The sequence below is a fragment of the Schistocerca nitens genome, chromosome 5 (genome assembly GCF_023898315.1).
Source record: "Schistocerca nitens isolate TAMUIC-IGC-003100 chromosome 5, iqSchNite1.1, whole genome shotgun sequence".
In the NCBI taxonomy this organism is placed as follows: domain Eukaryota; kingdom Metazoa; phylum Arthropoda; class Insecta; order Orthoptera; family Acrididae; genus Schistocerca; species Schistocerca nitens.
Window position 1 is genome coordinate 98,617,517 of NC_064618.1, and position 14,830 is coordinate 98,632,346.

Below are 14,830 nucleotides of genomic sequence, written 5' to 3' on the forward strand. Positions count from 1 at the left end.
CATGCGGAGTTTATGTAGACATGAAATGTCCTAAAATCAACCACTCACAGAGCTCAAACTTTCACAAAATACTGCATACTGTAGTCGCTTTTCCTCAGCGACACGAGAACCGATCAAACGCGCGAATTTCTTCATTTTGATAGACGTTCGATCAGCGGGGGCGTTCGAAGCATTCAACGAATGCGATCCGCTGCAACAAAGTCTACTTATGCTTTTTTTCAGCCCTCCTGTTTCACGCCTCGCCGTGGCGTGAACACAGGGATGCAACATTAATACATGCATAAATAAAATGGCAAAGGATCCCTCTAAGACCACCCACTTTGGCAACACCTATGTGCCATGGAGAATCCTTTGTTGATTATATTCAAAATCTAAATTCTAAATGTGAAATGATTTGGGTGAAGGTCACGGTTAAACCAGGCTGAGACATGGTAACTGGATGTCTCTATAGGCCCCCTGGCTCAGCAGCTGTTGTGGCTGAGCACCTGAAGGATAATTTGGAAAATATTTCGTATAGATTTCTCCACCATGTTATAGTTCTGGGTGGAGATTTTAATTTGCCGGATACAGACTGGGAGACTGAAATGTTCATAACGGGTGGCAGGGACAAAGAATCCAGTGAAATTTTTTAAAGTGCTTTATCTGAAAACTACCTTGAGCAGTTAAACAGAGAACCGACTCTTGGCGATAACATATTAGACCTTCTGGTGACAAACAGACCAGAACTATTTGAAACAACGCAGAACAGGGAATTAGCGATCATAAAGCGGTTACGGCATCGATGATTCAGCCGTAAATAGAAATATTAAAAAAGGTAGGAAGATTTTTCTGTTTAGCAAAAGTGACAAAAAGCAGATTACAGAGTACCTGACGGCTCAACACAAAAGTTTTGTCTCAAGTACAGATAGTGTTGAGGATCAGTGGACAAAGTTCAAAACCATCGTACAATATGCGTTAGATGAGTATGTGCCAAGCAAGTTCGTAATAGATGGAAAAGAGCCACCGTGGTACAACAACCGAGTTAGAAAACTGCTGCGGAAGCAAAGGGAACTTCACAGCAAACATAAACATATCCAAAGCCTAGCAGACATACAAAAATTACGCGAAGCGAAATTTAGTGTGAGGAGGGCTATGCGAGAGGCGTTCAATGAATTCGAAAGTAGAGTTCTATGTACTGAATTGGCAGAAAATCCTAAGACATTTTGGTCATGTCAAAGCGGTAGGTGGATCAAAACAAAATGTCCAGACACTCTGTGACCAAAATTGTACTGAAACAGAGGATGACAGACTAAAGGCCGAAATACTAAATGTCTTTTTCCATAGCTGTTTCACAGAGGAAGACTGCACTGTAGTTCCTTCTCTAGATTGTCGTACAGATGACAAAATGGTAGATATCGAAATAGACGACAGAGGGATAGAGGAACAATTAAAATCGCTCAAAAGAGGAAAGGCCGCTGGACCTGATGGGATACCAGTTCCATTTTACACAGAGTACGCGAAGGAACTTGCCCCCCTCCTTGCAGCGGTGTACCGTAGGTCTCTAGAAGAGCGTAGCGTTCCAAAGGATTGGAAAAGGGCACAGGTCATCCCCGTTTTCAAGAAGGGGCGTCGAACAGATGTGCCGAACTATAGACCTATATCTCTAACGTCGATCAGTTGTAGAATTTTGGAACACGTATTATGTTCGAGTATAATGACTTTCCTGGAGACTAGAAATCTACTCTGTAGGAATCATCATGGGTTTCGAAAAAGACGGTCGTGTGAAACTCAGCTCGCGCTATTCGTCCACGAGATTCACAGGACCATACGTAGACATGGGTTCACAGGTAGATGCCGTGTTTCTAGATTTCCGCAAGGCGTTCGATACAGTTCCCCACAGTCGTTTAATGAAAAAAGTAAGAGCATATGGACTATCAGACCAATTGTGTGATTGGATTGAAGGGTTCCTAGATAACAGAACGCGGAATGTCATTCTCAATGGAGAGAAGTCTTCCGAAGTAAGAGTGATTTCAGGTGTGCCGCAGGGGAGTGTCATAGGACCGTTGCTATTCACAATATACATAAATGACCTTGTGCATGACATAGGAAATCACTGAGGCTTTTTGCAGATGATGCTGTGGTGTATCGAGAGGTTGTAACAATGGAAAATTGTACTGAAATGCAGGAGGATCTGCTGCGAATTGACGCATGGTGCAGGGAATGGCAATTGAATCTCAATGTAGGCAAGTGTAATGTGCTGCGAATACATAGAAAGATAGATCCCTTATCATTTAGCTACAAAATAGCAGGTCAGCAACTGGAAGCAGTTAATTCCATAAATTATCTGGGAGTAGGCATTAGGAGTGATTTAAATGGAATGATCATATAAAGTTGATCGTCGGTAAAGCAGATGCCAGACTGAGATTCATTGGAAGAATCCTAAGGAAATGCAATCCGAAAACAAAGGAAGTAGGTTACAGTACGCTTGTTCGCCCACTGCTTGAATACTGCTCAGCAGTGTGGGATCCGTACCAGATAGGGTTGATAGAAGAGATAGAGAAGATCCAACGGAGAGCAGCTCGCTTCGTTGCAGGATCATTTAATAATCGCGAAAGCGTTACGGAGATGATAGATAAACTCCAGTGGAAGACTCTGCAGGAGAGACGCTCAGTAGCTCGCTACGGGCTTTTGTTAAAGTTTCGAGAACATACCTTCACCGAAGAGTCCAGCAGTATATTGCTCCCTCCTACGTATATCTCGCGAAGAGACCATGAGGATAAAATCAGAGAGATTAGAGCCCACACAGAAGCATACTGACAATCCTTCTTTCCACGAACAATACGAGACTGGAATAGAAGGGAGAACCGATACTCAGGGTACCCTCCACCACACACCGTCAGGTGGCTTGCGGAGTATGGATATAGACGTAGATGTAGATTTACCTGTACAGAGGCTATCTACGGCCGGTCCTCGCCACCTGCACACTGTTGCTCCAGCCCCTGCCAGTGGACTGATGGAATCAGAGGGGGGTCAGGCGGATTCAAGCATGTGTCAGTGTGCCAACCTCCCGCTCCCTCGCTCCCATGACCTGCCAAAGGAGGGCGTGATACAGAGGGGCTGAATAAGCGTTCAAATTTCGTCGAATGGTTTTGAATAGTCCGTGTTGGTTCCACTGTGTACACCAGAGCAAAAACTGCAGTCACACTGGACTCGACAGGCCCTCGGTCACGTTCAGTGGGGTTGCTGTCTGGCGATGTCGCTAGAGAAGCGTTAAATCGTTCGGGGGTGGGCGGGGGCAAGGGGTGTCAGCAGTGTCACGAAAGCCGTCCTGTCGCTCATCAGACTGCAAAATTTCCTTTTCGACATCGAAATGTGTGGAAATCAACATCCCAAGGAAAGGGTTTGTTTCATTGACGCACTTTACGCCGCCCCCTAAGACCTCCTCTTGTCGATCCAGAGCTGAGTGTGAGTGGAATGTTTTCCTCGACCATTCATAACGGAGGTGTGGGATTTCAACGTTGGGATTCGCGGTTCTGACTACCATCGCAGAGGGTCGAAAGAAGGGACGAAATGTGCATAAGAAGGGGTATGACGACCGGCCCATCATGTGTCACCTCCACGATAGTGTTGGCCAGGACGATGATCATATTTGTCGTCAATGTCACCTCATTAACCTGTCTTAAAGCTCAAATGAATTTATGAGCTCTGGCCTGTTTTTCGCAAGTGTCGAAATGTTCCTGTTTGAAGCGCAGCCGAGGCCAAGGGTGACGTAGCTGGGCACCTCGCCTTAGCACCATTATAGAGGAAGGTAGCAGGCACCTTTAAGCCAAATTTCAAACTTATGTGCCGCAAAGGGAGACAATTACGGCGTCTGGAAAAAGTGATATTTTAATTATGTCGTGCAGTATAATATGATAGAGGCCATGAACGTAGTAAGTACTCAGGAAAAAAAATGGATCATCATAATGATTCACATAAATGTAATTCTGTATTTAGCGGCCCATTTTTTCATCAATGAAGTGGCCTAGAGTAAATAAATAAATGAATAAATGACCTGGTAATTCCCATTGCATATCTTTCTGTCTCTCTGTAAGTATCCTTCTGTGTTTCGTATTCAAACTGCTAGTGACACACCCACCAGAAATTGTCCAAGCTCCTAAAGCGCACTGATTGTCGACTTCCAGATTCAGATCAGTTGGAATTTTCGCTATGGAAACCCTGACCAGTTTACGAAAAGCACTATAAGCCATTTTATCGTCCAGTTTGTTTGCGTAGCTGCCCAAACAATTGCTGCCTTCAGCTGCCATAAATACAAAAGCCGACCAACTGGTTGTGTGACTTCATTGTTGATTTACACTACTTTCATTTTGATTTTTGTTTATTATTTAGTGTTGTCCTACTTGAATTTGAAGCCTGGTGTCAGTCGTTCTCTATTAAGCTACTCATGCCGTTGTTGAAGTTTACCTGGCTAGAGACGAACTGACGAGGTCGCCACCAGAATGAAGGCAGGTGAGCAGTGGCTTCCGTTAACACGTATTGCTCTGTCGTTTTGCCAGTTCGTGGTCAGAAACGGCTGAGAGTAATTTTAGTCATGTAGAGTCTCTTGCATATCCCTGGATTATTAAGAAATAGAATGGAAGTTGTGCCTTACGAGCATGTTTTTTGTACACTCCTGGAAATTGAAATAAGAACACCGTGAATTCATTGTCCCAGGAAGGGGAAACTTTATTGACACATTCCTGGGGTCAGATACATCACATGATCACACTGACAGAACCACAGGCACATACACACAGGCAACAGAGCATGCACAATGTCGGCACTAGTACAGTGTATATCCACCTTTCGCAGCAATGCAGGCTGCTATTCTCCCATGGAGACGATCGTAGAGATGCTGGATGTAGTCCTGTGGAACGGCTTGCCATGCCATTTCCACCTGGCGCCTCAGTTGGACCAGCGTTCGTGCTGGACGTGCAGACCGCGTGAGACGACGCTTCATCCAGTCCCACACATGCTCAATGGGGGACAGATCCGGAGATCTTGCTGGCCAGGGTAGTTGACTTACACCTTCTAGAGCACGTTGGGTGGCACGGGATACATGCGGACGTGCATTGTCCTGTTGGAACAGCAAGTTCCCTTGCCGGTCTAGGAATGGTAGAACTATGGGTTCGATGACGGTTTGGATGTACCGTGCACTATTCAGTGTCCCCTCGACGATCACCAGTGGTGTACGGCCAGTGTAGGAGATCGCTCCCCACACCATGATGCCGGGTGTTGGCCCTGTGTGCCTCGGTCGTATGCAGTCCTGATTGTGGCGCTCACCTGCACGGCGCCAAACACGCATACGACCATCATTGGCACCAAGGCAGAAGCGACTCTCATCGCTGAAGACGACACGTCTCCATTCGTCCCTCCATTCACGCCTGTCGCGACACCACTGGAGGCGGGCTGCACGATGTTGGGGCGTGAGCGGAAGACGGCCTAACGGTGTGCGGGACCGTAGCCCAGCTTCATGGAGACGGTTGCGAATGGTCCTCGCCGATACCCCAGGAGCAACAGTGTCCCTAATTTGCTGGGAAGTGGCGGTGCGGTCCCCTACGGCACTGCGTAGGATCCTACGGTCTTGGCGTGCATCCGTGCGTCGCTGCGGTCCGGTCCCAGGTCGACGGGCACGTGCACCTTCCGCCGACCACTGGCGACAACATCGATGTACTGTGGAGACCTCCCGCCCCACGTGTTGAGCAATTCGGCGGTACGTCCACCCGGCCTCCCGCATGCCCACTATACGCCCTCGCTCAAAGTCCGTCAACTGCACATACGGTTCACGTCCACGCTGTCGCGGCATGCTACCAGTGTTAAAGACTGCGATGCAGCTCCGTATGCCACGGCAAACTGGCTGACACTGACGGCGGCGGTGCACAAATGCTGCGCAGCTAGCGCCATTCGACGGCCAACACCGCGGTTCCTGGTGTGTCCGCTGCGCCGTGCGTGTGATCATTGCTTGTACAGCCCTCTCGCAGTGTCCGGAGCAAGTATGGTGGGTCTGACACACCGGTGTCAATGTGTTCTTTTTTCCATTTCCAGGAGTGTAGTACACTCCAAAGCAGACTTGGGGGTAGAGGTCGATTTGAATCCGCGTCAAACGTACAAATAATCATTAAAGGTAACACCGGTTGCATATAAAAAATTGTTTATTATTAGGCAAAAGAGGCAAATAGGTTTTCTAAGGAGAAGTGAAACATGGACGATAACCAGTTTGGACAAGAAGAGAATAGAAGCTTTCGAAATGTGGTGCTACAGAAGAATGCTGAAGATAAGGTGGGTAGATCACGTAACTAATGAGGAGGTTATGAATAGGATTGGGGAGAAGAGAAGTTTGTGGCACAACTTGACTAGAAGAAGGGATCGGTTGGTAGGACATGTTTTGAGGCATCAAGGGATCACACATTTAGCATTGGAGGGCAGCGTGGAGGGTAAAAATCGTAGAGGGAGACCAAGAGATGAATACACTAAGCAGATTCAGAAGGATGTAGGTTGCAGTAGGTACTGGGAGATGAAGAAGCTTGCACAAGATAGAGTAGCATGGAGAGCTGCATCAAACCAGTCTCAGGACTGAAGACCACAACAACAACAACAAGGAGATGTGGCACAAAGATTCACTTGCTAGTCATGAAAGAAGTTACACGACGGAGCAATGAGTATAAGCTGCCACTTGGTCCGGCAGGTATAGGTTTCCAGAAAGCGTTTGACTTGCTTTGATCAAACTTCCTCAACGGTAAGGCCAGAGAAGAGATGAATTCACTCAATCTATGTGAACAGGAAGCAGTGGCTTAGCGCCATCCTTCCCTGAACAGATTCTTCTTATTTTGATAAAAACGGTGTCAGCCTCGTGTTTGGTTCCATTCGGCGATTCCATGCTTATTTTGTATTTGTTTTCTTCTGAAATTAACTGTTAAGCTGAAACGGGTTGGGCTCCTCTGTGAATTAGCCAGAAAAACCTTTGAGATTCCAGAATGAGATTTTCACTCTGCAGCGGAGTGTGCGCTGATATGAAACTTCCCGACAAATTAAAACTGTGTTCCGGACCGGAAGTTTCACCTTTGAGATTGTCCGACGACATTATAAATCTGTTTACAGACGGTATAGGACGTGGGAAACAGTAGCACAAAATGGATAATGCCTTGAAACGCTGTTATAAGACGAATATCAACAAACGTACACGAAGGATTGCTTCCATGTCGTGAAACTTGAGTTGTGTTGATTTCTAGATTCTCCCTTTTTAATAATCTGTTAATGTCAACAATTAAAAATTGTGGCTTTCTAATTGTTCGTGGCCTTACTAATAGCTAACCATAACTTTGTCATGCAGAAATAAATGGGCATTTTAAATTTGAATTTTTTGTTACACCCGTCCCGCACCCCTGATAGAAAAATTGAAGCAGCCAAAAGCTATGATAAGATGACAGCGGACATGTAACTGGTCAGAGCTACAATTGTCTGTGACATAATGGCCGCCATAATGCATTAGTGTTGTTTATGTTTAGGCATGGTAGGGTATACGAAGGCGTGAAAAGCGTCAGATGTCGAGTGATCACTGTGAAGAACACAGATACACTGCGTACTCGCGTATGACGGAGTTTCAAAAGGATCACATGGTGACTCTCCACTTGTCCAGTTGGTCGAATCGTGCAATAACGAGGCCTGCGGGGCATTCTGATGCGGCAGTTGCCCGGTATTGGACTGCATGGGAACTCAACGGCAGGCACAAACGTCGCCAAGGTTCTGGTAGATCGCACATGACCATCACAAGGGGGGATCCCGATGCTGTGCACGAAGCATATCTCAATCCGTTTACACTACCGCCTGCTATCCGAGGACATTTAATGGAATCCCTGCAACATTGTGTGTTATCCTACGTTACTGGTCGGCGACCAGAGCAGCCGGACTCGGGGATTCCAGCCCCGTGCAGAGGCTGTCGTTAAAACAACAATCGGGGTCAACGAGATACACAGGTCCTGCAGCGAACTTGTGACGTCACACTAGTAGGCTTGTCCGCCACACTTCGTGAGCGTTCGGCTCCGTGCAGGACCCACGGGAAATCAATATTTAATTGAAACGGTATCCGCTAAACGTCTTAATTTTGTCGTGTACTGTCGAGAACTTGTATGCATTTAAACACTCATGAATTCTTAAACTCCCCTGAAGTAGTTACTCGCTCCCAGCCGGAGCCGGCTGCTGGGACTCGTAAGACCTGCAGTGTCACGTGCTGTGACGTACGCACCACGGCCTGTCTTTCTCGTGAGCTTCGACCACGACGGCTGCATTTGGTGTTCGCTCTTGACTAGGAAGCGCACACTGCTGACGACCAGCGTCGCATTGTTTTCAGTGATAAATCGTGGTGGTTCTGCACTACCCGGGGTATAGTACGGCGCTGGCCTGGGAAGTAGTCCCATTGCTCCATTGTTTTGGACATACGCATTGGTGTTACTCCTGGCGCACAGGTACGTCACGGACTCCCTGCGTCCTCTTGCGTTGCCTCTCATGCGACTGTATTGTGGTGCCATTTTTCAACACGACAATACTCGTCCGCACATGGCACAAGTCCCTATGGAATGTCTGCGTGATGTTGACATACTCCCGTTCCGTCAAGACACCTATATCTGCGACAGATCATGTGTTGGACCAGCTCGGACGTCAGTTTCGTCCTAGTGTCGGTTTCCAGGATATGAAGAACGAGCTACAGTTTTTGTGAGGGCCAGCTCGCCTCAGGCGAGGATACGAAGGCTTCACGACGCTCTTCGTAACCGAACGAGTGCAATCATCGTTACCACAAGAGGCGCAACGTCATACAGACAAGTGGGTTCACACTGCACTATCCTGCCCACTCGTGTAATATAGGGGGCCTAGGAAACTGTTTCTCGGATCGCGAGACAACAATTTAAGGAAATCATATAAATGGAGTTTATTACAGTAAATTAAATTGGCAATACTTGCGTATTCATAAAGGTGTGTCGCAAGTAACTGGCGACATGCAAGTAATCAATGTCCATCGGTATACAGGGTGGTCCATTGATAGTGACCGGGCCAAATATCTCACGAAATAAGCATCAAACGAAAAGTCTACAAAGATCGAAACTCGTCTAGCTTGAAGAGGGAAACCAGATTGCGCTATGATTGGCCCGCTAGATGGCGCTGCCGTAGGTCAAACGGATATCAACGGCTTTTCTTAAATAGGAACCCCCATTTTTTTTCATATTCGTGGAATACGTAAAGAAATATGAATCTTTTAGCTGGACCACTTTTTTCGCTTTGTGATAGATGGCGCTGTAATAGTCATAAACGTATAAGTACGTGGTATCGCGAAACATTCCGCCAGTGTGAACGGTATTTGCTTCGTGATACATTACCCGTGTTAAAATGGACCGTTTACCAATTGTGGAAAAGGTCGATATCGTGTTGATGTATGGCTATTGTGATCAAAATGCCCAAAGGGAGTGTGCTATGTATGCTGCTCGGTATCCTGGACGACATCATCCAAGTGTCCGAATCGTTCGCCGGATAGTTACGTTATTTAAGGGAACAAGAAGTGTTCAGCCACATGTTAAACGTCAACTACGACCTGCAACAAATGATGATGCCCAGGTAGGTGTTTTATCTGCTGTCGTGGCTAATCCGCACATCAGTAGCAGACAAATTGCGCGGGAATCGGTAATCTCAAATACGTCAGTGTTGAGAATAATACATCAGTATCCATTGCACCCGTACCATATTTCTATGCACCAGGAATTGCATGGCGACGACTTTGAACGTCGTGTACAGTTCTGCCACTGGACACAAGAGAAATTACGGGACGATGACAGTTTTTTGCTCGCGTTCTATTTAGCGACGAAGCGTCATTCACCAACAGCGGTAACGTAAACCGGCACAATATGCACTATTGGGCATCGGAAACTCCACGATGGCTGCGACAAGTGGAACATCAGCGACCTTGGCGTGTTAATGTATTGTGCGGCATTATGGAAGGAAGGATAATTGGCCCCCATTTTATCGATGGCAATCTAAATGGTGCAATGTATGCTGATTTCCTACGTAATGTTCTACATGTTACTACAAGATGTTTCACTGCATGACAGAATGGCGATGTACTTCCAATATGATGGATGTCTGGCACATAGCTCGCGTGCAGTTGAAGCGGTATTGAATAGCATATTTCATGACAGGTGGATTGGTCGTCGAAGCACCATAACATGGCCCTGAGGTTCACCGGATCTGACGTCCCCGGATTTCTTTCTTTGGGGAAAGTTGAAGGATATTTCTTATCGTTATCCACCGACAACGCCTGACAACATGCGTGAGCGCATTGTCAATGCATGGGCGAACATTACGGAAGGCGAACTACTCGCTGTTGAGAGGTATGTCGTTACACGTGTTGCCGAATGCGTTGAGGTTGACAGGCATCGTATTTAGCATTTATTGCATTAATGTGGTATTCATAGGTAATCACGCTGTAACAGCATGCTTTCTCAGAAATGATGAGTTCACAAAGGCACATGTATCACATTGGGACAACTGAAATAAAATGTTCGAACGTACCTACGTTCTGTATTTTAATTTAAAAAACGTACCTGTTGCCAACTGTTCGCCTAAAATTGTGAGCCATATGTTTGTGACTATTTCAGCGGCATCTATCACAAAGCGAAAAAAGTGGTCCAACTGAAACATTCAGATTTCTTTACGTACTACACGAATATGTAATAAAAAATTGGGGTTCTTATTTTAAAAAACGCAGTTGCTATCCGTTTGACCTATGGCAGCGCCATCTAGAGGGCCAACCATAGCGCCATCTGGTTTCCCCCTTCAAGCTAGACAAGTTTCGTTCTTTGTAGTTTTTTCGTTTGACGCTTATTTCGTGAGGAATTTGGCCCGGTCACGATCCATGGACCGTCCTGTATTCACGTTCAATGCAAGCAAAACAAAATAGTCCATAAGTCACTGCTGTAGTGTTAGTATGGCAGCCAGTCTTTCAATCCGGCCCCGGCTAGGCGGCGTGACGCTTATATTATCTTCGTATAGGGGCCGCTTCTGTCGTGGTGTCGTCCTAGTCAGCGTAACTGGCTGACGTCGTCTCACAGCCCTCTCTGCTCCTCCGTCCTTCATCGTCGTGCCGGCGGTTGTCGTTACGCCGGAACACATATTTCCCAAGCTCTGTGCACATTTGACTTGATATTGTAGCCAGTAAAATAAAATAACATATAACCTCACCCGATTAAGATTTATTTACACTCCTGGAAATTGAAATAAGAACACCGTGAATTCATTGTCCCAGGAAGGGGAAACTTTATTGACACATTCCTGGGGTCAGATACATCACATGATCACACTGACAGAACCACAGGCACATAGACACAGGCAACAGAGCATGCACAATGTCGGCACTAGTACAGTGTGTATCCACCTTTCGCAGCAATAAGGCTGCTATTCTCCCATGGAGACGATCGTAGAGATGCTGGATGTAGTCCTGTGGAACGGCTTGCCATGCCATTTCCACCTGGCGCCTCAGTTGGACCAGCGTTTGTGCTGGACGTGCAGACCGCGTGAGACGACGCTTCATCTAGTCCCAAACATGCTCAATGGGGGACAGATCCGGAGATCTTGCTGGCCAGGGTAGTTGACTTACACCTTCTAGAGCACGTTGGGTGGCACGGGATACATGCGGACGTGCATTGTCCTGTTGGAACAGCAAGTTCCCTTGCCGGTCTATGAATGGTAGAACGATGGGTTCGATGACGGTTTGGATGTACCGTGCACTATTCAGTGTCCCCTCGACGATCACCAGTGGTGTACGGCCAGTGTAGGAGATCGCTCCCCACACCATGATGCCGGGTGTTGGCCCTGTGTGCCTCGGTCGTATGCAGTCCTGATTGTGGCGCTCACCTGCACGGCGCCAAACACGCATACGACCATCATTGGCACCAAGGCAGAAGCGACTCTCATCGCTGAAGACGACACGTCTCCATTCGTCCCTCCATTCACGCCTGTCGCGACACCACTGGAGGCGGGCTGCACGATGTTGGGGCGTGAGCGGAAGACGGCCTAACGGTGTGCGGGACCGTAGCCCAGCTTCATGGAGACGGTTGCGAATGGTCCTCGCCGATACCCCAGGAGCAACAGTGTCCCTAATTTGCTGGGAAGTGGCGGTGCGGTCCCCTACGGCACTGCGTAGGATCCTACGGTCTTGGCGTGCATCCGTGCGTCGCTGCGGTCCGGTCCCAGGTCGACGGGCACGTGCACCTTCCGCCGACCACTGGCGACAACATCGATGTACTGTGGAGACCTCACGCCCCACGTGTTGAGCAATTCGGCGGTACGTCCACCCGGCCTCCCGCATGCCCACTATACGCCCTCGCTCAAAGTCCGTCAACTGCACATACGGTTCACGTCCACGCTGTCGCGGCATGCTACCAGTGTTAAAGACTGCGATGGAGCTCCGTATGCCACGGCAAACTGGCTGACACTGACGGCGGCGGTGCACAAATGCTGCGCAGCTAGCGCCATTCGACGGCCAACACCGCGGTTCCTGGTGTGTCCGCTGTGCCGAGCGTGTGATCATTGCTTGTACAGCCCTCTCGCAGTGTCCGGAGCAAGTATGGTGGGTCTGACACACCGGTGTCAATGTGTTCTTTTTTCCATTTCCAGGAGTGTAGTTTCCTCGCCCCTTCTAGTTCTTAGCCAGAGTATATGACACTGGTGTGACACTGGCCATCCCTGTTTTACTCTTTGATTTGCGATAACTCGGCTGACCTCTTATGAAGGAGTCGAATTATTCAGCTCAAATTATAGTGTCATCTGTAATTTCCATTTTTCACATAATTTACTCCAGGTTACACGTTGAATGACTTGTCACAATCGATGAAAGCCAAGAACCTTTTGCTCACGGAAGACTGGAAGTGGCACAGATCATTGTGAATCCATGAAAGTAATACGCATTACTTAAAATAATAGCCCGTGTGTGTTTTGACACACACAGGTTACGTTAAAGTGCTGTTCCAATACTTCCATGCTCATTTAAAAGTGCTAATACTCAGTTTTACCGGCGCTGTAAGCAGTGCCCAGTGCAGAATTAAGGAAAGAAAATTTTAGTAGAGTAACTTAGACAGAAATGACAGTGTGTATAGAGAATTGTTGGCTTGGAGGACAGCAAACCACATGCAATACTTTTTCAGAGGATATTTTCCACTTCTTGAGATGGAAAATACGAGGTACTAAATTATGGGAACTTTTAGAGTAATTTTGAGGTGTTATACGTAAAGAGTCATGTAATGAAAAGTTTAATCTTTTTTTTCAGACGATCGAAGAACCAAAGTGATGACTTAACAGACGCCGAGGAGACTGTGGCACGGACAGTGCGGTTGAGGTCCCTGCAAGCCCTGCCTGGAATGGTTAAGACTGTAAGTAGGCTGCCTTATCCAAAGTGTCGATGTTCACAGCAGTTTCTTGTTTTCCTGCTCATGTGTTTAACAAAAATATCATGTTCAAATAAAGATATTTTTTTCGAAGATGATTAAGACAAAAATAATAATAAGAGGAAGAAAGGAATGAAAGGAGAAAGGAACCTTAGGGCTTAAGATCCCGTCTACGACATTGGCATTAAACACTTCGTGAAAGAAGTTTCCGTCATTTGCTGCAGTGAGGCATTAAAATAAGTCAGTGGCGACAGATGAAAACTTGTGCCGAACCAGAATTCGAATCCAGACTTCCCACTGTATCCAATCGTTAGCCTTGACCGCTTCGGCTATCTGAACATGTCTCCTGTTGGACGCAAATCTCCATCTGCTGCACATTACAGAGTAGTATGCCCTGTCCGTTATTTCTCTTCACTTTCCCTACTATACTTCCGCAAGAGGTCGGACATTATGGCGCATCTGCAGTGAAATATCCATGTACCGTCATTAACATATGTTGTATAAGTATGGTGTTTGCCCTTTTGGACATACATACTCGGTAATGTCACATCCATGTCAGAACAGACCCCGTAGACCCCATACCTAAATAATATATGTGCCTGATGGCATGTATATATTTCAGTGCAGATGCTCTGCAATGTCAGATGCATGTTCGACAGAAGAGACACCATATCTACAGAGGCGTCCAAAGAAATGTATCCACTGTTTAAAAGTCCACAATTGGCAAACTAATTGACAGAGTTGTCTCATCTTTGGTAGTATAATAGTTTGTAACTCCGGTAAGCGCCACAAGGCGTTGTATTGCGTTGTTTTGTTTTGTCAGATGACAGTCGCCAGATAGTCACTGTTTTGTTCTTAGTTGCACCTAGTTACTCGAGTAAACATGGCTGGCGCAAGGGTTATTACATTCGATGAAAGGAAGTCAATTTTGAAGTGGTATTTTAAGTACGAAAACATTAATGAGGTTCAACGGCAATGGCGAAATGAGTATCAAACAGAGCCACCGACACGTTTAACGATTCGTCGCATTCGAGATAAATTTGAAGCCGAAGGCTGTGTTAAAGATGTACACAAACAACGATCTGGACGACAAGTCCAGCTAATTCCCGTCGTGTGTTACAACAATTCACTCGCTCACCACAGCAGTCTGTGAGACAGTGTGCCCGTGAAACTGGAGTGAGTCGCTCAAGTGTTCAGCGAATTTTGAAGACAGTGAAGTGGAAGTGCTACATCCCACGATTACTACACGCAATGAACGTGGACGATACCTATACGATATACGTGCCTGATGGCATATCGATCTTTCAGTGCGGAGGCTCAATTGTGTCATATGCATGTCCAAAAGAACAGACACCATACCTGTATAATATATGCACCTAGTTGCATAT

General features: G+C 46.8%; 1 protein-coding gene across 2 annotated transcripts in view; it reads left to right on the top strand.

Moving 5' to 3' along the window:
* LOC126260076 (inositol 1,4,5-triphosphate receptor associated 2-like) overlaps window positions 1-14,830 on the top strand; it is a 720,512-nt gene that overhangs the window by 636,096 nt on the left and 69,586 nt on the right. For both annotated transcript variants that reach the window (XM_049957280.1, XM_049957281.1), the window contains exon 10: window positions 13,325-13,427. In XM_049957280.1, the coding sequence (XP_049813237.1) occupies window positions 13,325-13,427 (103 nt within the window). The remainder of the gene's footprint in view (window positions 1-13,324; window positions 13,428-14,830) is intronic.